Here is a 25,304-nt window from a genome sequence, read left to right on the forward strand (position 1 = left end):
GAATAGGATTTAAGAAGGGGGGAGGATGTTTACTTTTCATTTTGTGCTTCTCTGAATTGTCTTAATTTTTATAATGTCTATTACTTCTATGATTCAATGAAACAATAAAGATATATACATTTACCAATCCAATATCCTAAAGTACTATGCCTTTACTTATCAGGTATTCGCGAGGGCAGAAAAAACAAGGAGAGGGCAGACGGTGGCAGAAACCACAGCCCTCTGCCCTCCGAGCCCACGCTGAAGCTCACGGCTAGGTCAGGGCGAGAAGGGGGAAAAACCGCCTCCGGACGATGTGTCGGAAACAACCGTAAATCAGCAAACAAGACAGGAAGACGGAAATCTTGTCACGAAAGGAAGCTGGAGTGAGTGGCACAAACCAGGGAAGGTTTTCAAGAAGAGAGAAGCTGGGGAAGGAGAGAGAAAGATACGCGGTTTTTGTATGGGGGCGGGGTGAAAGGCGATGCCTTGATGAGGCACAAAATCCACACAGAAAGCCAGGAAATGAGGTTTATTAGTTGTGTCGTGTCTGGTAGAGTCCTAAAAAAGCTCTACAATGTAAATGGTGCTACGGAGCCCACTTAACAGAAGACCTTGCTGTGAGGTTCTAGGCTATCTTTATGAAACTTAATTCTGACTTTCTCTTTCTGGGCCTCAGTTTCCTCATCAGTCAAGAGCAGGGCTTCCCAGCTTGCCTTTTAGTTCTAACATTCCATGATTCCAAGCCAGAGCCAAGGAATTACTGGAGGGCTCTCGCCCCTCAGAGACCTTCTGTGCCAGGAAGAGTCATGTCTCACTTCTTGCCCCCGCCAGCCCCCACCCCCACCCCAGCCCAAACTAGTCGCAGAGAGCTGTGGAAAGGCCTGCCGGATATCAGCCAGACTAGAGGACTCTGCGTCAAGCCCAGGAGTTCTGAATGACATCACCACCTGAAGGACAAGGTCAGAGTACAGCTTGACGCTAGAAGCAAGGGAGAGCCACAGGAGGCTTCAGAGCAGGAGAGGGACGGAACCAGGATGGTGCTCTGGAAAGATGCAGTTGTATCACAGAAGGTTTAGAAGAGGAAAGAGTACAGAGGAGACAAGTCCTTGTAGGAGGAAGCTGCAGAAATCCAGGCATGGCTGGATGAGAGCTGTGGCCAGGGAAATGGAGAAGAAAGGGCAAATTTGAAAAGAAGAAAAAGGGAGGAAGGGTTGGAAAAAAGAAAAAAAAAGGGTGAATGTGAAGAGAGATGCTAAAGAGAATGGACAGAACTTGGTGACAAAAAACAAAGGGGAAAAAAGAACTCGAGGGGCCCGCAGACCTCTCGCCTCCCCTTCCTGCCGACGTGTGGAAGGATGCGCTCGCGCCAACAGCCCGGACGGAACTGGAGAGGGTGGTGGCAAAGAAGCGGGCAGAGGAGAGGCCCCCACCAGCACAACTGGCTGTGTCGGAACCATACCGTGCTGCTACCAGAGAATCCCTCTTCTTCCAACCTACCATCAATCCGGCTGACGAGCTCTTCCAGCGCCTTGACCTTCTTCTGGATCCCTGGTTGTGCAAAGGTGTAGTTATCCTGCAAATGACACAGAGCCCGGGATGAACAGGGACTCCAAAGTCGTGCTACCGCTCTCGAGTTCACTGAAACACGTTTAAAAGCACAAGCTGTTTTCCACAGCTGGTGCCCGGGTTCTGGAGAACAAAGGAATCTACAGAACAGCAGAGGGTGGGCAAATCCTGATGGAGCCCTACGCTGTGGAGGAACGAGGAAGAGCCGTGCTGGGCGGTGGCGGGGGGGGGGGGGGGGGCGCTCCTGGCTGACGCTGAAGAGCAGTAAGGAGCTCAAAGGCCTGCAAGGAGTCCCTGGACCCGGGCAGCCCGCATGGGCAGAGCCGGCTCACCTGGATCCCATCTAACAGCTTGCTCATGCACCAAAAGCTGTCGGCTTCAATGCTTCGAAGCACGTCCTGAGACAAATTGGTCACGTCAAAGTTCTCCACGTCCTCTTCTGTAAAACAAAAGGTGAAGAAAGTCCAGAGGTCTTCTCTAAAACATGGAGAAAGCTAGAGACTGGGATCTTCTACAGGGTCCTTCAGGCCAGGGGCCAGCCAGGCTAAAGGGATGCGAGGAGTAAGGGCCTGTCCTCCTCCCCTGGTCAGGTGGGCAAGCGGGTCCCAGGAGAGCTCTTGAGGATCTCGTTACAACACTGAACAGGCCACTTCTCACATTGGTTCTACCGGGTCCAACATATCTTTCTCGGCTGTATTTGTTCATTCGGCTTTAGGAAAAGATATTTCAGGCCTCATGCTCAGTGAGCTACATACCCAGACCCTTGGAGGTGGTCTGGAAAAATTCTTGATTTCAGAAATTCAGTGACCTGTCTAGCATACGCACACCTGCATGGACTGAGAAAGGTGGGATCAGATGGACCCTGTGGTTCATTTTTTTTTTCCTTTGGCCCCCCCACAGTTCATTTTAAAGACAGAATCTCCATATTCTGACAGACCCACTGCTGAGACCACTCAGAAATGAAGATGAGGGTGTGAAGGCAGATGGCTCAAGCCTGACGGGGCTTCTGGGACTCAATTTCACCAGGCTGGTAGTACCTAAGCTGGGTTCCGTAAAACATCAAACCTATAGGGTACTCCAGAAGAAGGGCGTTCCGTAGACAAGTACGGTTGAGAAATGGCAGTCTCATCTTGGAGATTCACAAAGATCATAGCGAACAAATGGATTTGAGAAATTATAACAAATTTTGCATTAAGTAAATCTATTTAACCTTTTTTATCCAGGACTTCCCAGGCTTCTTTAGCCACAGGACCTCTTTTATTTATTCTATTTTTTTAAATGTTTTTGTTTTTCTTTTTGAGAGAGCGTGAGTGCATGTGTGCATGCAAGTGGGGGAGGGGCAGAAAGAGAAGGGGACAGAGAATCTGAAGCAGGCTCTGTGCTGTCAGCACAGATGTGGGACTCTAACTCAGGAACCATGAGATCATGACCTGAGCTGAAGTTGAACACTTAACCGACTGAACCACCCAGGCACCCAGGGACCTCTTTTAGAGACCTCTTTTAGCTTCTCGTGGAAACCCCACACTAAGTAATAGTAGTGAGAACTAGCCTGTCTCTGAGATCCAAGTGGGGAGAACATCAGAAGTGCTCTAGAAACCTGAAGAAGGAAAAGGCCATGGGATGTGTCCTTCCTGCCACAGAGGTGGGAGTACTAAGAAGGCTCTGCTTGCCAACATGACAGGCCACCTCAACCCACAGGCCCCAGCATGCCTGGCAGAGGCCACACGTGCAAATGTTCAGGCTGGAGTTCTGTGCCAAAGGCGGCTTTTCTCCTTAGACCCACAGCCTTATTTTGAAAACAGGATGTTCACTGCAGTCCCAAAGACACAGGCATCTGACAACATATATTCAGAATCCGGCCCTTTCATTTATGAGAATTATTACTACGACCTACAACTAACCCCCCTTGGGACAACATGTAACAATTTTCAGATTTTCATTCTGTATAAACAGCATTTTTTAATGGACATCAAAGACCGTAAAAACCCTTTTGAGGGGGTTAGGGTGCTTTGTTAGAAAAGCTATAATCCTGGGGCACCTGGGTGGTTCAGTCAGTTGAGCATCCGACTTTGGCTCAGGTCACGATCTCACAGTTCGGGAGTTCGAGCCCTGAGTCGGGCTCTGTGCCGACAGTTCAGAGCCTGGAGACCGCTTCGAATTCCGCGTCTCCCGCTCTTTCTGCCCCTCTCCCACTCGTGCGCTGTCTCTCTCCCTTTCAAAAATAAACATTAAAAAAAATTTTTTTAAAGAAAAAAGGAAAAGCTATAACCCTGGAAACAACCTACAAGCTCAACTCCAAGTACAGCCACAGTTAATACATGTAAAGTGCTAACTATCGGGCCTGGCACACAGTGGGTACAATATAGTCTATTTCAGATGAAGCTTATCAAGAATTTGTAACGACAAAGGAAAGTGTGTCACAGTGTTAAGGGAAAAGAGCAAGATACAAAATTATTTATGGTATACTCTCAACTACTCTACATACAATATTTATGTGTGCTTATATAAGCACAGAGGAAAGACAAAATATACCACGAGGTTTACAGTGTTTATTCCCTAGGTAGTAGAGATAAAAGAGTTTTATTTTCTTTAAGCTTTACTCGACTTCTCAAAATTTCTACAATAAGCATAATTTTTACAGTCGGGGGAAAAAACGTACATTATTTTAGAAAAGAAAGGGCTACAATTGACTACACCTGTCTTTTATCACCAAAAAGGAATAAAGGCTTTGTAAACTAACACTAAGCTTGCAGAAACTAAGACTTCAGATAACGTATAAAGGTCCACTTGAGAAATCACATGAAAAAAAAAAACAACACAACCTTCTAAATAGCATCCCCCCCCACCAACTTAAACACCTACTATGTGCCATATACATACTATTAAAGAATACTGAGCTCTAAGACCCAGTTCAGAACCTTCCTCTTTCTTTTTGCTTCCTATTACATTTCTGAGACCATCCCGTACCCGCAGCTCGCTGCTCCACACGCCTTCCACCACTTTACATGTCCACCCCCCTAGGGACAGATAGCAGGTGGCTCCGACTCCCGCTACCACAGACAAGGCCCTGAGAGACGACCCCCTCTGACCCTGTACAGGAAGTGCTCTGAGCCACAGGTACAGGCAGCGCGCTCCCCGGGGCCAGCCCAGCAGCGACGAGGAGAGTGCCGCCTCCTGGACCGAGCGCGGCTGCTCACACTAACTGTCCTAGGCAGGAGCCCCCCTTTCAGAACGGGGCTGGAAGAAAACCGTAAGACCCGCAAGGAAGGCTCAAGACCGAAACCACTCCTGCCGCTCCCACGCATTTCCCAAATGAGGATCCAGAACTCCATGATCATTCGAGGAGTCCTCTCCAACCGGGGCACTCTGCAATTCCAGAACACCACAGTGGAAATGTAACTGGGAGTGGGAACTATCCACCGCAGAGTAGCAATGGGGGGAAAAGAGCCTGGGTCCCCGAGAACGGGGAGCACAGCTACCGTATCAGCCCTGGCAGCCTGTGGCGTTTTTGTCAGACTGAACGGCACGTGGCTGAGAGTTCCGACTCTGGAGCCAGACTCAAGTCCTGGCTCCGTCACTCGCTAGGTGTGTGGCTTTGGGAAAGGACTTTACTTTGGTGCCTCAATTCCTTCTCTGTTAAGGTGGTAATACCCTACCGGTGTCACAGGATACTGCAAGGATTAATACATGAAATGTGCTAACAACAGTGCCTGGCACGAGAAGCGTGACGTAAATGTTAGCTGGTATTATCGTTATTAAAAGAAGCCCAAGCAAACTTCCATCTCTTTGGAGCCTCTGTTATTTTGGATTTCTGTTATTCGCAGCCACCCCTAACCTAACTCCAATATGTACCTTAAAGATTAGCTAATTTTCAAAGCCTTCCGTTTCCCCCATTTGGTCTAAAGGAGGAAAAATCTAACAACGTAAGGTCTTAAGTCGGCAAGATGCCACTCTCAGGAGCTGAACCGATTCCAAACCATTAGCTGTCCAGGAGCAGAGGGACCAACAGACAAGATGCTGAGCCCTCTTTGGGGGCCTCGAGTCAGGGGCTCTGTCTCCCTGTGTGCCTGGCCTGCGCATCAGACCTTTGTTTTCACAGACGGTGGGACAGTTCACCAGCCTTTCAGGGAGTGGGAGGAGAGTTTTGTTCTAGTGTTCTGCCTGCTGGGAGGATAAAATTCACACATTCAGTCAAAAACTGTGAGCTGAGTGCACCAGCAAAAAAGCAGCAGAGAAAGGAAGGCCCAAATGCTCTCTGAAGAGCTTCATTCAGCATAAACAGTCTGTTCAGGAGGATCATTAAACATTCCACTTGAGAAAATTCAACATATAATTGAAGCTGGAACGGGAACCCATGCCAGCAATGTAGTCTCGAATGGGGGCAGCGTCTTTGGTTGTCATTACAGAGCGTACAACAGCCAGGACTCCGACTGGAGGCAATGAGATTTGAAGGATATTTTCTGGCTATTTTAAAAGGCAAAGCATCCAAAAAGAGGAAACCCAAAAGCTCTTGATAAGAATCAAATTGCCCACTCTGGGCTCGACGAGAACATGTCCATTTATTAGCTGATAAAACGTACTTGAGTGGTGACTCTAGTCGAGTGTTTATTTTTCTGAGAACCCCAAGTCCTGGGCCCGACATCAGGCTCGTGTATGCCTCAAATACTCAAAGACAGCTTTGGGAAGAACTAGTTGTGCTTAAACTGACAAGAGTAACTCGTCTCTTTGCCGCTCTAGGCATTTCCCAGGAGCCATCTGTGATTGCAGGGCAATTTCTAGATTCTGTGATCTGTTGGGGCAGAACGATTCGGCCCGACTGGTGGGCAGGAGAAGATTCAAGGCATCAGACTGCAGATAGCCTTTCTACTTCCTAAAGCCTTTGGTTTGCCTGATTCCTGTCTTTATAGTTTTAAAACTAGACACATATGAATACCTTACATAATATTTTCTGAACACAAAAGTAAACTGAGGAAAGGGAAAAATAAAATTTTGGTCACCCATCTAAAGCAGCTCATAAAATAAGAACGTAAATACTACATCCAGAAAAACACCACTTTAAGAAAAGTGTCAAGGGATTCAAGGTGTCACTTGCACGTAATTATTTTTAAGTGGTTCAAAATGCGACATAAACATATTACTGGACACTATTCATCTGGCATTTTCAGGCAGGTACACGATGGCAGCAGCCAAGGTGAGGATGTCACTGCAAACTCTAGTACGGGGAGGGTGGAGGGGCTCCCGGCTAATTCCTGGAGGGTCAGACGACCTGGCAGAGCAAGGAGGGTAAAGAGAATTGGTCTCCTGCAAGGAGGAGGTCAGACGGAAGACTCCTTCTGAGGCTCCGACAGAGCAGAGACCCGCAGGGAGTCGATTCTGGTTCGTGAGGACCACGCCGCAGACCGTGAGAGAGGCGGCGTGCTGTCTCAGAGATGCAGGGAAGCAGCTGACCAGCGAGCCCTTCCTGACACTGTGCCTGACGGTGCAGTGACTAAAAGGTAACTGTTGACTCGGAACGACACACGATCTCTGGCTGTTCACTTCTTAGCGTGGAGCAGCCCAAGCACACGTGCATCATGAGACCCTGGTTAAAATTAGTTTTAAAAATCAACATACCACCCCATTTTTTCTACTTTCTACAGGAAAGTAGAACGTTTACTTAGCAAACGTTACTGACTCGGGGTTACCCCAGCCTCTTGGCACTGGCTGTGGGAGCCCAGATTACATAAACCCAGACTACGTATTTGGGTTAATGGGCCAAAGAAGGGCCAGGTCCAGCAAACACCTAGCCTTCTAGGACCTGTCCAAAGATCACCCACAGAGACAGGCAGCATGTCCCCAAGACACTGTGGATGCGAACAGGCTTGGGGAGTCCAGGGCCCCCCACGTCAGCTGCTCTGAGGCTCTTCATCTGGGCTCAAACGCCTCGAGTATGTTAGCTGTCACCATCTCTCCTCTGTTACCATTTCTCGCTGATTCCTGGGTCAGATGCCAGGCAGACAGAGCGAGCAAGCAAGCATGTGCCACTCAGCTCACCGCCCGCGAGAGAGCAGGCTAGGTCTCAAGGTTCCCGAGGCGATAAGCCACAACCTGCCCTTGGAGAACTTCCCTCCGACATGAGAGGAAATCCAGCACTGGACGTCCCACCAAATGCTCACACTGCTCTCAAGTGTCAGCTGGAGGTGGCTCAGCTCAACACTCTGGTGGGGCTACACCCACATACGTGTGTGTGGCCGGGAAGAGCCTCAAGTATTCCTCAACCGCCTATCATGTACAAGGCTGCTTCATCCAGGAAGACAGGGCCAGGAGGCACCTTGAGGAAAGCATCCAAAAACGGTGGGCACTAAAAAATTCAACCTCAGGGCACCTAGGTGGCTCAGACGACCAAGCATAGGACTCTTTAAAAAAAAAAAATTTTTTTTAATGTTTTTTTCATTTTTGAGAGAGAGAGAGAGAGAGACAGAGACAGAGACAGAGACAGAGTGTGAGCAGGGGAGGGTCAGAGAGAGAGGGAGACACAGAACCTGAAGCAGGCTCCAGGCTCGGAGCTGCCAGCACAGAGCCCAATGTGGGGCTTGAACGCACAAACTGTGAGATCATGACCTGAGCCGAAGTCAGACGCTTAACCGACTGAGCCACCCAGGCACCCCATCTTTATGTATGATTTACTTACAGTAAACGACACATAAGTGCACAGTTGTCTCGACCCACGTATACATCTGTGTAAAAGATGCCTCAGTCCTTGGGCACCTGGATGGCTCAGTCAGTTAAGCATCCAACTTCAGCTCAGGTCATGATCTCACAGTTTGTGGGTTTGAGCCCTGCATTGGGCTCTGTGCTGACAGCTTGGAGACTGGATCCTGCTTCAGATTCTGTGCCTCCCTCTCTCTCTGCTCCTCCCCCACTCACACTCAGTCTCTCTCTCTCTCTCTCTAAAAATTAAATAAACACTAAAAATTTTTTTAAAGATCTCGGTCCAAATAGAGAACATTTCCAGCACCCCAGAAATTTCCTTAGTCTCTTCCCAATCTCCCACCATAGTCAACCACTGCTTTGATTTCTACCGCCATGGATTATTTTTGAACCCCATTTGCGTGGAATGATACAATGTGTCCTTTTTTGGTATCTGACTTGTTCAACACAGTGGTTTGGGGACAGTTTCTTCCATGTTGTTGTGTTTATTGATAGTTCATTCTTTTATTGCTAAATACTAATCCACTGAATTTTCCTGCTAACAGATATTTGGGTTGTTTCCAATTTTTGTCTATATGAATATAGTTGCTATGAATATTCTTGTACAGTCTTTTGGATACTGTAAGCTTTCATTTTCCTTGAATAAATACCTAGCAGTAAAAGACTGTGCTTTTCCTCTACTTTATTTACTTATGTTTGTATCCCTAGTGCCCAGAGCAGTGCCCGGCACAGTACAGATGCTCAATGAATATTCGCTGAGTGAGTAGTGCTACTCCTGTCTCCATCTCTTAGAAGAGATAAAACTTCTGGCTAATTCAGTACAGTATCAAAATATTGTAATTCACTGCCCCCTGGCGGCCAATCCTAGCAATGCCATACTAATTCCTAAATATCTTACAAAGTTAATCGTGAACTCTTCATTCTCTCATTTACCTAGACATGTATGGAGTGCCTATTTCAGACATCAAAATGAAAGCACTAGGAATCTAAGATACTTAAAATAGCCTCTAGTCTTAAAGAATCATATAATCTGGTGGCAGAGGGCAGGAGGACAATACAAACAACAACCAGCATGATGAAGTGCTATAGAAGAAACGGACGGGGGGGTTAGGGACACAGCACTGTTGTGGGCGCGGGGACACGGCGAGGGTGAGGGCAGGCTTCCTTTGTAAAGGAGGCACAAAGATTAGCCCAAGGGAGAAGAAGGACATGGTGCAGGACAGGCTTTAGATTAAAAATGTCAATTTGGGGCGGCTGAGTTTAAGGGGTGTGGGAGGGAGCAGATCCCACAGGACCTTGCACAAGCTAGGCAACCTGGACACACTTGAACCTGTACGTGAGGGGATGTTACTGGAGAGCTTTAAGTAGAGAAGCCGCATGGGCAAGTCTGTATTTGAATGGCGTGTAAGATGGACTTGAAAGGGGATAAAAGCCGAGAAGGGGAAACACACGTGGCCATTTCAGCAACCCAGGTCTGACCCAGGGCAGTCACAGAAGAACAGAGAGCAAGGCACACGCAAGAAACGTTTAGGACATAAAATCATCAGAGGCTTGTAAATGATTAGATATAGAAGGGTGAGACTCACGCACAATTCTTAGCATTTCTGACTGAAGAGTCAAAAAACTCTGCCAACTGTGAGAAAAGAGTGGCTGGGTCCGGGGAGAGAAGGAGTCGGTAAAACACGGAGTGTGAGGAGCCTAGGGGTAGCAAAAATTGCAGGCTGTCCCCAAATAACTGTTCCCTTTTACATCTTGGTGAAGGGACCCCTAAAGAGTACTGGCCACCTGGGATATAGACTGTTTTCTGGCCAGCTATGCTCACATGACCAAGTGTAGACAAAAGAGATTCAAACCTAAGCACCATATACAACTTTGGGAAGTGTCCTTAAATGGAAAGAGTATTCCTTTCTTCCCTTCCTTCTCCGTACTGGATGGAATACAGACGTGATGGCTGGAGCACAAGTAGCTATCTGGGATCACAAGAAGAAACCACATGTTGAAAACGGAAGAACAAGAGTGAGGAGCCTGGGTCCCTGATATGTTAGGGCAGGCTAAGCCCTAAGATACAAGCCCTGGACTACTTACCTGTCTTTTTTTTTTTTTTTTAATTTTTTAAATGTTTTTATTTATTTTTGAAGGAGAGAGAGAGACAGAGCATGAGCAAGGGAAGCAGAGACAGAGGGAGATACAGAATTCAAAGCGAGCTCCAGGCTCTAAGCTGTCAGCATAGAGCCCAATGCGGGGCTCGAACCCACAAACTGTGAGATCACGAACTGAGCCGAAGCCGGACGCTCAACCGACTGAGCCACCCAGGCACCCGACCTCTTGTCTTTTTATATGAGAGAAATTAAACAAGCTTTTCTATCTTGCTTAAGATCCTATTATTTGGGGTTCCCAGTCACACGTAGCCAAGCTAGCCCTAACTGATCATCTATGACGCATCCAAGTGGAAATGTCACACAGGGGCCGGGACTCGTAAGTCAGAGGTCTGGGAAAGACTTCCCTTCTGGCAGTTCCATCGCCATGACGCTTCTGAAAACATCACGCTTCAAGTAGAACTTGAAATGAAAATCCTACTATGCTGCTTCATGCAGACGAGAAGAGGGAGAGCTATTCGATACTGAGGGTTTCATTTTGTACTGATGGAAACCACCAGATAGATACCACTCTGCCTTTGGAAACAAGGCGGGTATTGAGCTCAGCTCTTCTACAGGATTTTTTCATATGCATCACTCAAAAGTTGCCAATAAGCAGTTTGTTTTGATGAGGACCACACTATCAGGTATGGTGGACCTTAATATGTTTGGGGCTAGATCAATAATATTGTGTAAGCGCAAACGTTCTTGTGGATGAGAGTTTACAGGTATTCTGCAGTCTCAGGGATCACAGGCCAGAGACTAGATCTCCTTTAGCACTGTCACCCTGGGCCCAGACACAGCTGGCTTATCCAGAGATAAGCTTCTATGTGAGCAGCTGTCTTCAGCAGATAAAGCAGCTACGTGGGGGCCAGGCTAGCTATAGACAGCTTCTCTATCGACTCAGAGGGAGTCACTGGATCTCCGTTTTTAACTCTTTTTACAACAAACATGACATACCACGAAGCAAGCTCAGGTGCTACTTTATAGACATGACGGAGGTGGTACAGTGCAAATAGGGGACGAGAAAGGAGAGAGGCTCTGATAGAGCAGACCCTTCAAGCTATGGTTCAGGGAGATGGGGCAGTGGGCCAAGGCTGCCTGGTGGCACCTGCCCAGGATGACAAAGGCAAGAGTCTGGCTTATCCCACAGGTGAAAGATACCTGAGGCCTCCTGAAGTAGGGGTGTCAGAGCAAAAGACTTTTACAGTAGCTGCCTTATTAGGATACAACACCATTAGAGAAGGGGAGGAAAGAAGCATTATTACCTAAACAAGAGAATTATTTTTTTTTAATTTTTTAATGTTTATTTATTTTTGAGACAGAGAGAGACAGAACATGAACAGGGGAGGGGCAGAGAGAGAGGGAGACACAGAATCTGAAACAGGCTCCAGGCTCTGAGCTGTCAGCACAGAGCCCGACGTGGGGCTCGAACTCACGGACCGTGAGATCATGACCTGAGCCGAAGTCGGACGCTTAACCGACCGAGCCACCCAGGCGCCCCCCCCTCTTTTTTTTTAATATAAGCTCTATGCCCAACGTGGGGCTTGAACTCACCACCCCAAAGAGTCACTTGCTCTACTGACTGAGCCAGCCAGGCACCCCAAGAATTATTCTTAAAGGTCATAAACAATATTGTATCTCTGTTCAAGACGACCTTGAGGCTGGGGAGAAGTCTGAATGCCTCATTTCTTTAAAACGTAACTTATATCCATCAACTGGTGAATACATAAATAAAACGTGGTATATCCACACAATGGATATTTGTATTTGACCAAAAAAAAAGAATGAAGTACAGACAGATGCTACAACATGGATGAATCTCGAAAACATGCTAAGTGAAAGAAACTAGGCACAAAAGACCACACACTGTAAGATTCCATTTACATGAAATGTCCAGAAAAGGCAAACCCATAAAGACAGAAAGTCGATTAGTAACTAATTAGGGGTAGAGGGGATGGGAAGTTTGAGGGTGATGGCTAAGGGATACAGACTCTCTTTTGGGGGGTTATGAAAATGTTCTCAATTGACTGTAGTGATGGTTACACGACTCTGTATACTAAAAACTACTGAACTGCACATTTTAGTGGGTGAATTGTATGGTATATGAATTACATCTCAATAAAGCCACTACAATAAAAAAGCCCACAAAACTTAATTTATAAACTCACTGTAACTCCAGTAAAGATTCTAAAAGGTTCCCACTGCCTGAATTTGGCAGGTTGATTCTAAAGTTCATGTAGTGGACAGAAGAAATGAGCGGACATTTCACCAAAGAAGACATCCAAATGGCCAATAAACACATGAAAAATGCTCTACATCATTCACCACCAGGAAAATGCAAATCAAAACTGCAATGAGATACCACCTCACACCTGTCAGAATGGCTAAAACCGAAAACACAAGAGACACCAAGTGTCGGCGAGGATGTGGAGAAAAAGGAACCCTCGCACTCTGTTGGTGGGGATGCAAACTGATGTAGCCACCGCGGAAGACAGTATGAAGGTTCCCCAGAACCTTCTAATCTAAAAATAGAACTACCCTGGGGCACCTGGGTGGCTCAGTCGGTTAAGCGTCTGACTTCAGCTCAGGTCACGATCTCACAGTCCGTGAGTTGGAGCCCCGCATCGGGCTCTGGGCTGATGGCTCAGAGCCTGGAGCCTGCTCCCGATTCTGTGTCTCCCTCTCTCTCTGCCCCTCCCCCGTTCATGCTCTGTCTCTCTCTGTCTCAAAAATAAATAAACGTTAAAAAAAAAAAATTAAAAAAAAAAATAGATCCAGCAATTGGACTACTCGGTATTCACCAAAAAAATACAAAAACACTAATTCAAAGGGATACATGCATCATCATGTTTATAGCAGCATTATTTACAATAGCCAAGATATGGAAGCCCAAGTGTCCATCAACTGATGAATGAATAAAGAAGTGGCGTATACACACAATGGAATATTATTCAGCCAAAAAAAAAAAAGAATGAAATCTTGCCATATGCAATGACACGGATGGAGCTAGAGTGTGATTATGCTAAGGGAAATAAGTCAGGAAAAAACAAACACTGTATGATTTCACTTGTACGTGGAATTTAAGAAACAAAACAAATGAGCAAAGGGTAAAGAGAGAAAGGCAAACCAAGAAACAGACTCTTAACTGTAGAGAACAAACTGATGGTTACCAGAGGAGACATGGTGGGGAGGATGGGCGAGACAGGTGACGGGGATTAAGGGAGCACTTGTCATGATGAGTACCAGGTGTTGTATGGAAGTGTTGAATCACTATATTGTACACCTGAAACTAATATAACTGTTAACTATACTGGAATTTTTTAATGTATTTTTTAACATTTATTTATGATTGAGAGACAGAGAGAGGCAGAGCATGAGCACGGGAGGGGCAGAGAGAGGGGGAGACACAGAGTCCAAAGGAGGCTCCAGGCTCTGAGCGGCCAGCACAGAGCCCACCATGGGCCTCAAACTCACAAATCGCGAGATCATGACCTGAGCCAAAGTCAGATGCTTAACCGACTGAGCCACCCAGGCGACCCTATACTGGAATTTAAAATAAAATTTAGAGGGGCACCTGGGTGGCTCAGTTGATGGAATGTCCCATTCTTGGTTTCGGCTCAGGTCATGATCTCATGGTTCATGAGATCGAGCCCCACATCAGGCTCTGTGCCGACATCACGGAGCCTGCTTGGGATTCTCTCTCTCCCTTTCTCTCTCTGCTCCTCCCCTGCTCTCGTGCTCTCTGTGTCTCAAAAATAAATAAACATTTTTTAAAAATAATAAAAATTAAAATAAAATTTAGAAAGGAAGGTAGAAACATAAAGTTCACATGGAAGAAGAGCCAAACCAAGTTTTTAAGAAAGATGGTGAAAGGGACTGGCCCTGGAATAATGACAAAACACACTACAAAGCTCAAAACCCCAACTGTGTGCTGTTGGCATCGAAATGGAAATAAGTGGAACAGAATAAAGAAGGAGAGCCATGTAAATAAAGGAATTTATGTTGTATTACCAAGAGGGATTTCACACCAGTGAAGAAAGGATGCATTATTTATAAATGGTGTTTGAAACAATGAACCATTCAGTTGCACAGGAACTTTAATCTCAACCCTCACCATTCAGGAAAACAAATTAATAATGAAATTTAAAGAGCTAAATGTAAAAACAAACCCACAAGAGTATTAGAAGAAAACAGGAGAGAGTATTTTCATAATTTTGAGGTGAGGAAGGAAAGATTTCCTAAGCAAGATACCAAACCCCTAAACCATGAAGGAGGAGTGGTCTCCTTCGCGACCTCAGCACCATTTGCCAGGACTGGTTTACTTGTTGTTTGCGAGCCCCTCCACTAGAGGGCAGGGCCCACCTCTGTCATTTTAGCCTCTCTATCCCCTGGCAGACAGCAGGAGCTCAATAAACACCTGTCAAATGGGCAGATTTGACTACATAAAAATCAGGATGTTCTATATAAGGAGACACAATCAACAAAGTTAAAAGACAAATGATAGTCTGGGAGAAAAACAATATTAGGCTGAACCATATAAAATTCTCATCTGGCAGTGGGGGAGGGTCAAAAATGGTTGAATATTAGCAATTTTGTGTGGTATAGCCTACTATTTTTAACACATACCAGGTAAAGGAGGAATATATCTAATCTACAAAAAGTTTTTACACAACAAGACCAACAATCCAACAGGAAGAAGTGGCAAAGGATCTGAACAAGCAGATCCCCAAGAAACAAATGCTAATATGTACACAGAAGAAAAGATAAACAACCTCACTCACGAACAAGCGGAACAAAAACGAACAGAAACCATGGTTTATTTGCCAGATTGGTGAAATAGAATTAGATTAGGATATCTAGTTCTGCTAAGGATATGAAGAAAAGTGCACCCCCACGCTAGTAGCTGGAGTATAAACTGGTACAAACTTAGAATTTAGACGTGTAATTTAAAAGTACCTAGGGACGCCTGGGTGGCCCAGTTGGTTAAGCATCCAATTTCGGCTCAGGTCATGATCTCACAGTTCGTGAGTTCAAGCCCCATGTTGGTTGGGCTCTGTACTGACAGCTCGGGGCCTGGAGCCTGCTTCCGATTCTGTGTCTCCGCTCTCTGCCCCTCCCCACCTCATGCTCTGTCTCTCAAAAATAAATAAATATTAAAAATAAAAAAGTAAAAAATAAAAAAAAGAAGTACCTATTTGGCATGCTCTTAGGACTAGCAATTTCACTTCTGGGGCTCTCTTTCAGAGAAATAAGGTTTGTTTTTTGCTTGTTTATTCATTTATTTTTAAGATTTTTAAGTAATCTCTATATCCAACGTGGAGCTGGAACTCATAACCCTGAGATAAAGAGCTGCACGCTCATCTAACTGAGCCAGCCAGGCACCCCAGGAGAAATACGTAGTTTAACACAAATGCACAAGAAAATATATATAAGGATATTCAAAATAGGTACAATATTATTTATAATAGCTAAAAACTGTAGACAACTTAAATGTCCTTCAATAGAGGAATCGTTAAATAAACAAACTGTAGTAAAGCCTTATTAGGGGAACAAATGTCATTGCTGAAAATGATGAGGTAGATCTGTATGTCCAGACTTGGAAAGCTGGCCGTGATTTTTTTTTTTTTTTTTTTTTTAATGAAGACAAACAAGATATAGAAAACTATGGATAGCTGGGCACCTGGGTGGCTTAGCTGGTTAAGCGTCCAGCTTCAGCTCAGGTCATGATCTTGCAGTTTGTGAGTTTGAGCCCCGCATTGGGCTCTGTACTGACAGCTCAGAGCCTGGAGCCTGCTTCGGATTCTCTTCCCTCTCTCTCTCTGCCTCTTTCCTGGTCATGCTTTGTTTCTCTCTTTCGCTCTCTCAAAAATAAATAAATATTAAAAAAATTTTTTTTAAATAAAAAATAAAAAAAGAAAAGAAAACTATGGATAGTTGAAGCACTGGGCTGGCTCAGTTGGTAGAGCATGCGACTCTTGATCGCAGGGCTGTGAGTTCGAGCCCACTGGGTGTAGAGATTACTTAAAAATAAAATCTTTACAAACAATTTTTTTAAATTTTAAGTAGGCTCCATGCCCAACACGGAGCCCAAACTCCTGACCCTAAGACCAAGAGTCATACACTCTATCATTAAGCCAGCCAAGTGCCCCTCCCCCCAAATAAAATCTTTAAAAGAAAGAAAAGTATGAATAGTTTAAACGCATTTTTTTTCTCAACACAATAAAGAAAAATAGTATGTGCAGTACACACAGGGAAAGGTCTAGAAGAATATACACCAGATCAGGGTGGGAGGTAAGGGAGGTAACAGCATTTCTATACTGTTTTGATTTTTTTCAATGAGTATGTACTTTGTACTGCAATTTTTTTTTTTTAAAGGCAAGGAACAGTAAGAAATGTACTGCCTGCTTTGGAACAGAGAATGGAGTAGAGGGAGCCATTAGAAGTCTGAAAACAGGGATCTAAGTTGAAACAGCACAAGTCATATTAAGAGGACAGGTATTAAGGTCAAAAGACCTAGGTCTGAGTCTGGAAAGCTTATTAAATCCTTGAGCCTGGGATTTCTCCCTGTAAAGTGAGTTGTGCATCTACCTTAAAGAGATACTGGGGCCTACTAAATGAAATCTGGTAGGCCACAGTGCTTTGCAAAATGGTAAAGTGCTTTAAGAATCAGGGTGTTATCCCTGGTTGGCGTGGTAAAGCCCTAAACTGAAAACCAGAAAAACAAGGGCTAAAGCTACAAACTCCTAAGGAAAAAAAGAGGGATGGGAACAGATGGAATAAGAGAGATTTAAGAGACACATCAACCAATTAGAATGTGTGGACCCAATCTGTACCCCGATTCAAACAAACTATTAAATATATTTACAAGAATCAGAAAAACGTGTATGTTGATTATATATGAGATTATACTATGGAGCTATTACAACTTTTTAGACGTAATAACTGCATTACGGCTGTGAGTTTCTTTAATCACTATCCTCTAGAGCTACACATAGAAATATCTATGGATGAAATGATATGATGTCTAATTGCTTCCCAATAATTCACAAAGAGGAAAGGATGAAGAGAACGGACAGAGGAATAGATAAAACAAGCCTGGCTGGGAAAGCTGGGCGAGAGCTATATGGAGATTTATGGCATTATTTTTTTCTACTTTTACATCTGTTTGAAACTTAACCTAACAAAAGTTTCCATAAAAAAAAAAAAAAAAAAAAGAATGGGCCCCACCTTCCTCAGTCTAGGAGGAGGCACCAAGACCTTTCTGAAGTCTGTTGCAGCAGTAAAACTGGGCATGGCCTTGCCAAGACTGCCTCCAAGGAAGGGTGGAGAAGCCCACGCTTTACTGCATAAATGCCGTGGGTCAGCAGTGCGGCTGCCAATACCAAGATCAGAATGCTGGCATATCTATCAAAGAAAGGCACAGTGCTTGGTGGGACCAACAGAGCTGTGCCTACAGAAAGGAAAGGAAAATCTGGCATACAATATAAATGGCAGCTAACGAGATAATTAAATATCCAATTAGAGACTGCAGCTGCTGAGGGTTATTTGTAACTGGCATGATACTGTTACCCAGATTCCATGCCAGCATTTACACTTCAAATGTAGATTAGTGAACGGATTACTACCTTCCTAGGCTCATCCTTTAATAGTGTTTTAGAAGAGTACTATTGCAAGGAAGCAACCCCCAAATCCCAACAGATCAGCTGCACTGCTCTTAATAAAGTTAAACACACAGAATTAAGCTGCCTCCGAAAGCTGACCCATTAATGTGAAAGGGAAAATGAAAAGTCCTCTAGCAAAAGCATTACCTATCTGCTTTTCGTAGCTACATTTTAACTAATCTTTCTTTTGCTTAGGACCCCCTGATAGAGTGGGCAAGAGAGACCTTCCTCCCAGTCCTGCCCAGCTTGCTGCCAATAAAGGGAATGGGGGATGGTGTCATTTAGTCGTCTTACTTTTCGGAAACTGCCTCATAAAAGACCAAAACACCATCCATTGAGCCCTATGAGAAAACAATGAATGGGATGGATCGAGTGAGATAGTTTCATGCCCTTACTCTCTAAGGGGCTCCACTCTGGTCTACTTCTCATTACCCTCCTCCTCTCCCACACCGGCTTCCTCCAACACCCACAATAACCCACCACCTCCAGCGCCTACAGAAAGGCTTCTAGTCTTTGCTTTGCCACCAACAAGGAGACAGGGCATCTCACAACCCATTGGTGAAATGAGAGGATAGATGGATGATGTTCTGAGACCCCCTCCAACATTCTGATTTCCACATGAGCTTCTCCTTAACTGCCTGAGCGAACACACATGACGCATGGGTTTTCTTGGGAGTCTCTAAGCACAAGCGGATAAAGAAATCAAAAGGAGAAGGGGAGGATCCTCAACCCCTTTTAAGACTCTGCCCAATTCAGGCCTGGCCAGAGGAGGAGGCTGGAGCTGTAAGAAAACCTAACTGCCACCACGGTATCCAATCACCCTATCCAAAGTGACAAGAACTCAGTGGGATTAGAGGAGCAGGAGGAGGGGAGAAATCAAGGTCCTGCAGCTCTCCTCGGCCTGTTCCAGGACCTCCAACGTGCGCTCGATTCTGATGCCAGCACCTTTCATGCTGCCAACATACAGCATGTGAACTGGAGTGTGGAGGCCTGGTGTACAATCTAAAACTCCAGCTTCCACAGATGAGGGCCTGTGTCAGAGATGAGTTCAAAATAATCCTAAAAGGACCTCAAATAAAGCATCAAACCATCTGCTTACGGTAGAGCAAAAAAGGTATCCATTTGGTCATTCTGGGACCAAGTGGGTCCTTTTTGGGTGACGTCTGTGGCCATCTCTAGAGATAAATGCCAGGCTGCTTCTGCTGTCAGACAGGTTTAGCTGTGTATTCGAAGGCCACTACCTCTTTTTTAGCAAGACTTGCCTACTGGCTGCACTCTTGGGAGAAACAAACAGACCGCAGATAAGAAAGAGCAATAGTTTGTTCAGCTTGGTACTCATGCTTCTTACCCACATATTCTGAGAGGAAGACGACAAAGAACGGAGTGACCAGGTCATTAATTCCCTGGACGTACCCACTGGCAGGGTGTCGGATGGCCCAAATAAATAGAATTCTTTCGAAGATCTAGGAAAAGGAGAGAGAAGACAGGACTGTTAAATCATAGGGATACCCTCCCTCCCTCCATTTACCTATGTCACAATTTGCCCCAGGGATGCTGCCAAATTTTTAGGAAAATTCTAAAGCTACTCTGGGACAAAGGAAGTTTATAAATGCAGAAAGTTTCTAAGATGTTGGTTGTTTTTAAGCAGGGGTAGATAGACAGTTCTTGCCTTTGTTTCTCTTTTCAGTATCCAGCCACTGTGATATAAAATGGGGAAAACGGGGGGAGGGGGGGGCCTGGGGGCTCAGTCAGTTAAGCATCTGATTTCAGCCCAGGTCATGATCTCACGGTTTGGGGGTTCGAGTCGCATGTCGGGCTCTGTGCTGACAGCTCAGAGCCTAAAGCCTGCTACGGGTTCTGTGTCTCCCTCTCTCTCTGCCCCTCCCCCACTCGTGCACATGCGCGCTCTCTCTCTCTAAAATAAATGGATGTTAAAAAATAAAATGAGGAAAATGGGAAGGGCAGGGACACAAAGGGCTTAGGAGAAGGTCTGTTTATCGATGTCCCTAACCCAGGCCACCCCACTCTCATTTGTAGATAACGATTTCTTGATTTCCAGAAGCAAGATGGTAAAACATCTAAGTTCTGATACCTTTTTCACACCTTTTTTTATCATTGTAGGATGTGGAGTAGAAACGCCTTCCCCACCACGCTCCCCTTTCTCCCCGCTGAGACGGAGGAAAACTTATACCTACACTTACTCCTAGCCCAGCCTGACTGAGAACTGTCAACGCAGGAAGTCACTGTGTGTATCAGGATGCAACCCAGACATTCGCTGGGGAAAGGAAAGCAAATAAAACAAATCCTACAGCTGGGAATTTGAGAACAGAGAAATCAGCCTGGGCCTCCATGGGGAAGCCACCGGGGTTAAGTATATTAGCCACAAGAGACCAGAGACCTAGACTGAGGAGAAGGAAAAGATCTTTAGGGTCCCTTTTCAGAGTCTGGTCCTGCCCCATTCAGCTACACTCCCTCTGCCTTCATTAGGCTCTCAGCTATCCCCCCATCTTCTCTGATACTATTCATCCCTGGGCTTCATCCTGGTGGCCAAAACTACCAGTCCGACATGTTCCTTACACTGGCTTTGAGTGGGCTGCCTCGTGTCTCTGTGAGCCACACCAGAGGGACGGCAGAGCTGATGGTGACCACGTGTGGGGGGCACGGGAGACGAGAGGGCCTCCATCGTGCACACATGGGCTCTGGGGGCAGACTGAAGAGGGCTTCTTAGAGGTCAGGTGCAAGGAAGAAAGCCCCCCAGGGAGAACAACGGGAAGGAAATGCTTGTATGGCTTTGGAGTTGGTAAGCTAGCGCAGGAGAGAAGTAGAGAATCTAGAGACACAATAAAGGATGTGTCCCAGCCCCCGTGTTGAGTCTGCCTTCCAGCTGCAGAGGGAAATGAGACACACGCCCATTGTCAACACTCTTGCCCTTACAGGCAGTGAGAACAAGCCCTACCAGGAAGCAAGCTGGCCTCTCTGCCTCCACTAGACTTGCCCACTTGCTCTCTGGGGCTGAGGGAAGGGCGTGACATCCTCACGTGGGTTAGGCCCAACACTTTAACGGGGGCCCTCTTACATTCTCTCCTCCCTCCCTTGAAATACAAGCCCAAGCTCAGGCTAGACCCACCATGTTCAGGAAGATCGCAAGGGGCTCCTGCCTGCCTCCTGTGGCCTGTGTCTGTCTGGACGTCTCTGTTAGTTCTGAGAGAGGAGGGGAGGGGCAGAGACAGAAAGAGAGAGAGAATCCCAGGGCTTCTGCTCCACACTCTCAGCTCCTCGTGAAAACACAGATCCTCGCTGACTGGTTTCAACAGTGGCCAAGGGCATGGAGGCCAGCAGCTCACAATCAGGAGACCTGTGACAATCCCTGCTTGGTAAAGATGGGACAATGCAGGTGCTCACACACTGTACAAGTGAAGATGCCACAGACATGGCCTGGCACCAGGCCTGGTTACCAGGGGAGACCGTGGAACCTTCATGACAGAAAACAACCTGGGATAATCTTGCCTTGTGGAGAAGAGTGGAAGGGATAATCCCTGAAGATTTTTCTTGCACCTCTTGTACTTGGGTAATTCTGCCTTACTGTAGTCAATTCTCAAGTTACCTTTCAGATATGCAAAGCAAGCCTTTCAGTATTCTGTGTTGCTTAGTTCTCTGCTCCTTGGTCGGCATTTTAAGTAATACTCTGTGAGAGGACTATAGCCAGCTAGAAGCAAAGATGATTCAAGACAAAATGGAAAGAATGTAGTTTGAGTTCCCTTCTTTGTATTCAGATTCTACTACTAGAAGCATGTTAAACAAACTGCGTTCCCTTGTCTCCAAGTTTACAGTAAGCACGCGCAGGTAAAAGAGAAGTATCTGAACATCTCCAAGTTAAAGCATAAGCAGGGCTGAGCCGTGGGAAACAATGGGAGGCACAAAGGGACCCTCAATGGGTCTTCCGCTTCCTTTGAGCTGAATCTTAGAGTTAAAATAATGCTGTCACCACCCCCTTCAAATCTTCTTAATGCTACTGGTAAGTCATGAGGGATCCCACCAGTGGAGATCTGCATTTAAATAGAATTATGAATATAATCTAAAGTCAAATAGAAATTATTTTGAGCATTTTTACCACCATCCCTCTCTATTCCGAGGAAAACTGAAAACAGGATTCAGAGAGGACTTACACCCAGCGTCCTAGCTACCGTGAAGCTGCTAAGGAAATCCCTAGTCTCAAGGAGGTTATAATTACTGCTTGGGTCAAAAGATAACAGTCCCACTGAGACCTTCTATGCGTTTTGTGGACTTGTCAGATTTCACAATATCATGACTACTTCAACTTCTGGGTATATTCTCAGAAGGATTTAAAACAGGGACTCAAACAGACATAATACCCAAAGTGGAAGCAATCCAATTGTCCACAGAGGACAGAGTAGACGGACAATTTGTGTTACACACATATAACGAATATTATTCAGTTTTAAGAGGAAGGAAATTCTGACACACGTTACAACATAGATGAACTCTGAAGATATTATCATGCCAAGTGAAATAAGCCAGTAAGTAACGCAAGGACCGATAATATATGGTCTTACTTGTTTGCAGTACCTGAAATATTCAAACCCATAGAGACAGAAAGTAGGATGGTGGTTGTTGGGGATGGAGAATTATTATTATTTTTTTAATGTTTATTCATTTTGAGAGAGGAGGGGAGGGGCAGAGACAGAAGGAGAGAGAAAATCCCCAGTAGGCTCCCTGATGTCAGCACGGAGCCCAACGTGGGGATTGATCCCATGACCCTGGAATCACGATCTGAGCTGAAACCAAGAGTCAGACGCTCAACTGACTGAGCCACCAGGCACTCCCAGAATTATTATTTAATGGATACAAAGTTTCAGTTTGGGCAGACGAAAAAAGTCATAAAGACAGGTGGTGGTCATACCACAGTGTGAATGTACTTGATGCCGCTGAACTGTGCACTTAAAAAGGGTTAAAATGGGACATTTCACGTTACACACGCTTACCACAATAAAAAGACCATCACTAGCCCAGCTTGATAAAGTAGAGCAAACACAGGACTAGGAATTCTGAGGTATGAGTTCTAGCCTTCATTCTGTTACAGTGTGGCCTTAAAGCCCCAGATAAGTCCCTTAACTTCTCAGAGTGTGACCTGGCCCATAGATTTGTCAAGGAGAACAAACGAGAATGCACAAGAAAGAGCTCTGCAGGGACCACAGCTCCGTATCCGAACAGAAGGTACCCCCATGATTAGCCACACACCTGCCCACGGCCGGAGGGAGGTCTAGGACACATACATGCAGAACAGGTGCTGTGGAGGCATGGAGCAGAGAAGGGCCGAGAACGGTTAAGTACTTCCCTTACCTCCTGTACAAGCGGCTGCTGGAACAATGGAATGAGAGGATTTGTCCTTGGAATGTCGATGTGAATCTGAAAAAGAGAAGTCATGTCTAAGAACACAAATGCCAGTTTGTTCTTTTGAGAAGTTATTTTCTTAAGATCTGCGAATCAAGGGGGTAAGAGTGACAGCACAGTATCTTCAGAAAGAACTGACGGACATATCAGAAGAGTCTAATTAAGCCCGCCTGTCCATCTGGAATACGTTTCCATGACAGCAATAGCTTACTGAAACTGAGGAAACCTCCGCAGATAAACCACTTATGTCGAACAGCAACGGGCTTCACGACCTAAAGAACCCACGGCCTAAGAGAATCGCCCTGGAGTCTGTTTCACTCTGGGCTGGTGCTTACTCAACAGAAATGATCAAAATGTGCGTCCCTCTTTCAGAGTCTTACTCATCAATAGTTCCCAAGAGCAGAGAGAGCTCTAAAAGTGGCAGACATGTGACTGGCTTGGGAACCAGAGGGAGCCGGCATTCAGTAACTGTCACTGCCAAGTCCTCACTTCTGTTACCAAAGAGGTCACAACAGCTGGTTTCAGCTTCAGGATTTCTCCGAGCCTTAACGATCGATCCCAAGGACCGTGGCGGCGACAGCAGCAGAAGCTACTTTGGCTCTTGAGGCTTCCTGAAGACAGCTGCCAGCACCCTGGGCTTTTCCCCTCGCCCCTCTTCTTCCTCCCCTCCTCTTTTAGCAGGCGGTGGGGACCACCGTGAGGGTGACGGAACACTGCCTGCCGAGCCTGCTGGTAACTACTGCTCTTGCAGACACACGGGCAGACATGGGTGCTGAAACGGCACTAGCTGCCAGGTGGACATACTAATGTCACACAGTCTAGAGGGACTGGACCACTCCTGAGTGAGCTTCTCTTTCACTCTGTGCCCCGGGACCCTTACTACTTGCGGCCTGGGACCAGTAGTGCTGACACCGCCTGGGAGTTTGTCAGAAGTGAAGGTCTCAACCCAGACCCACTGAATCAGAATCTGCATCTTATCATAACGCTTGGGTGGGATTTTATCAAGACCCTGGATGACTTGTATGCATGTGGAAGTTGGGGAAGCAATGCCACTGATCAGTGCAAAAAAAAAAAACAGAAAAAAAACAAAAACTCTATTTAAAATGGCTAAAATCAGAGCTACTCATTAGAAACAGGGGAAGCAGTTCTGGGAATAAATTTAATTCCTAACCAGCATACCATAGCCTGAAGACTCGGAAATCCTGCACTATGACAGTTCTCCCAGGAGAGACATCTGACAATTATGATTCGTAACCAAAAAGGTGATGACTGTACCTGTCGGTAGGTATCCTGGTGATGTTCCTCATTTCGAGAGTCATAATACTGCTCAATGAAGCCAAAATATTCCTCCCGCTTCCGCTGCAGGGTCAACTTCCTCCTCTCGGTGTTTGCTGGGAGATAGCCCTACAGACAGGACCGTGGTTAGACGGGGACACACGTTGGTTGCACGAGTCCTTAATTTTTATTTTAGCCTAAGGATTGGCTTGGCAACCGTCAAAGGGGCGGAAGGACAGCTGCCAAGAGCACAAGAATCCTCCCTTTTTGGGTCCGGCCGCCCAGCGTCTGCTCTCTCCTTCTTCAATGAGACTCACATGTGGGCAGATGAAGCCAGGCCAGCTTTCCCAGGGTTACGTGCACACTCCCGCAGCCCTGCACTGTAGTTGCAGTGCGTGCTGCTGGTGAGCGCCCCGGAGCTGGCTCGGCAGAGCAATGAATCTAGGTCAGTGGGAGGGAACTGGACCCGAGTGGGGGCCTCTGGAGGGCTGCGTGTGTGCCAGGCGATACTTCCGGGAATCCCAGCCCTACGGCCACCTCTACGGCACATCCCAGGGGTGTGCCTTGGAAGTCTGTGCCA

General features: G+C 46.1%; 1 protein-coding gene across 1 annotated transcript in view; it reads right to left on the reverse strand.

Moving 5' to 3' along the window:
* Positions 1–25,304, reverse strand: part of TBC1D22B (TBC1 domain family member 22B) — an 80,613-nt gene that overhangs the window by 21,960 nt on the left and 33,349 nt on the right. Inside the window, exons 6-10 of the mRNA XM_047102423.1 lie at positions 24,725–24,853; positions 23,399–23,464; positions 19,386–19,500; positions 1,881–1,987; positions 1,480–1,555 (exon numbers count right to left, since the gene is read on the reverse strand). Of these exons, the coding sequence (XP_046958379.1) occupies positions 1,480–1,555; positions 1,881–1,987; positions 19,386–19,500; positions 23,399–23,464; positions 24,725–24,853 (493 nt within the window). The remainder of the gene's footprint in view (positions 1–1,479; positions 1,556–1,880; positions 1,988–19,385; positions 19,501–23,398; positions 23,465–24,724; positions 24,854–25,304) is intronic.

The sequence above is a fragment of the Lynx rufus genome, unplaced genomic scaffold (assembly GCF_022079265.1).
Source record: "Lynx rufus isolate CCGP_SWC_20201006 ecotype Redwood Valley unplaced genomic scaffold, mLynRuf1.p SCAF_6, whole genome shotgun sequence".
NCBI classification, from domain to species: Eukaryota; Metazoa; Chordata; class Mammalia; order Carnivora; family Felidae; genus Lynx; species Lynx rufus.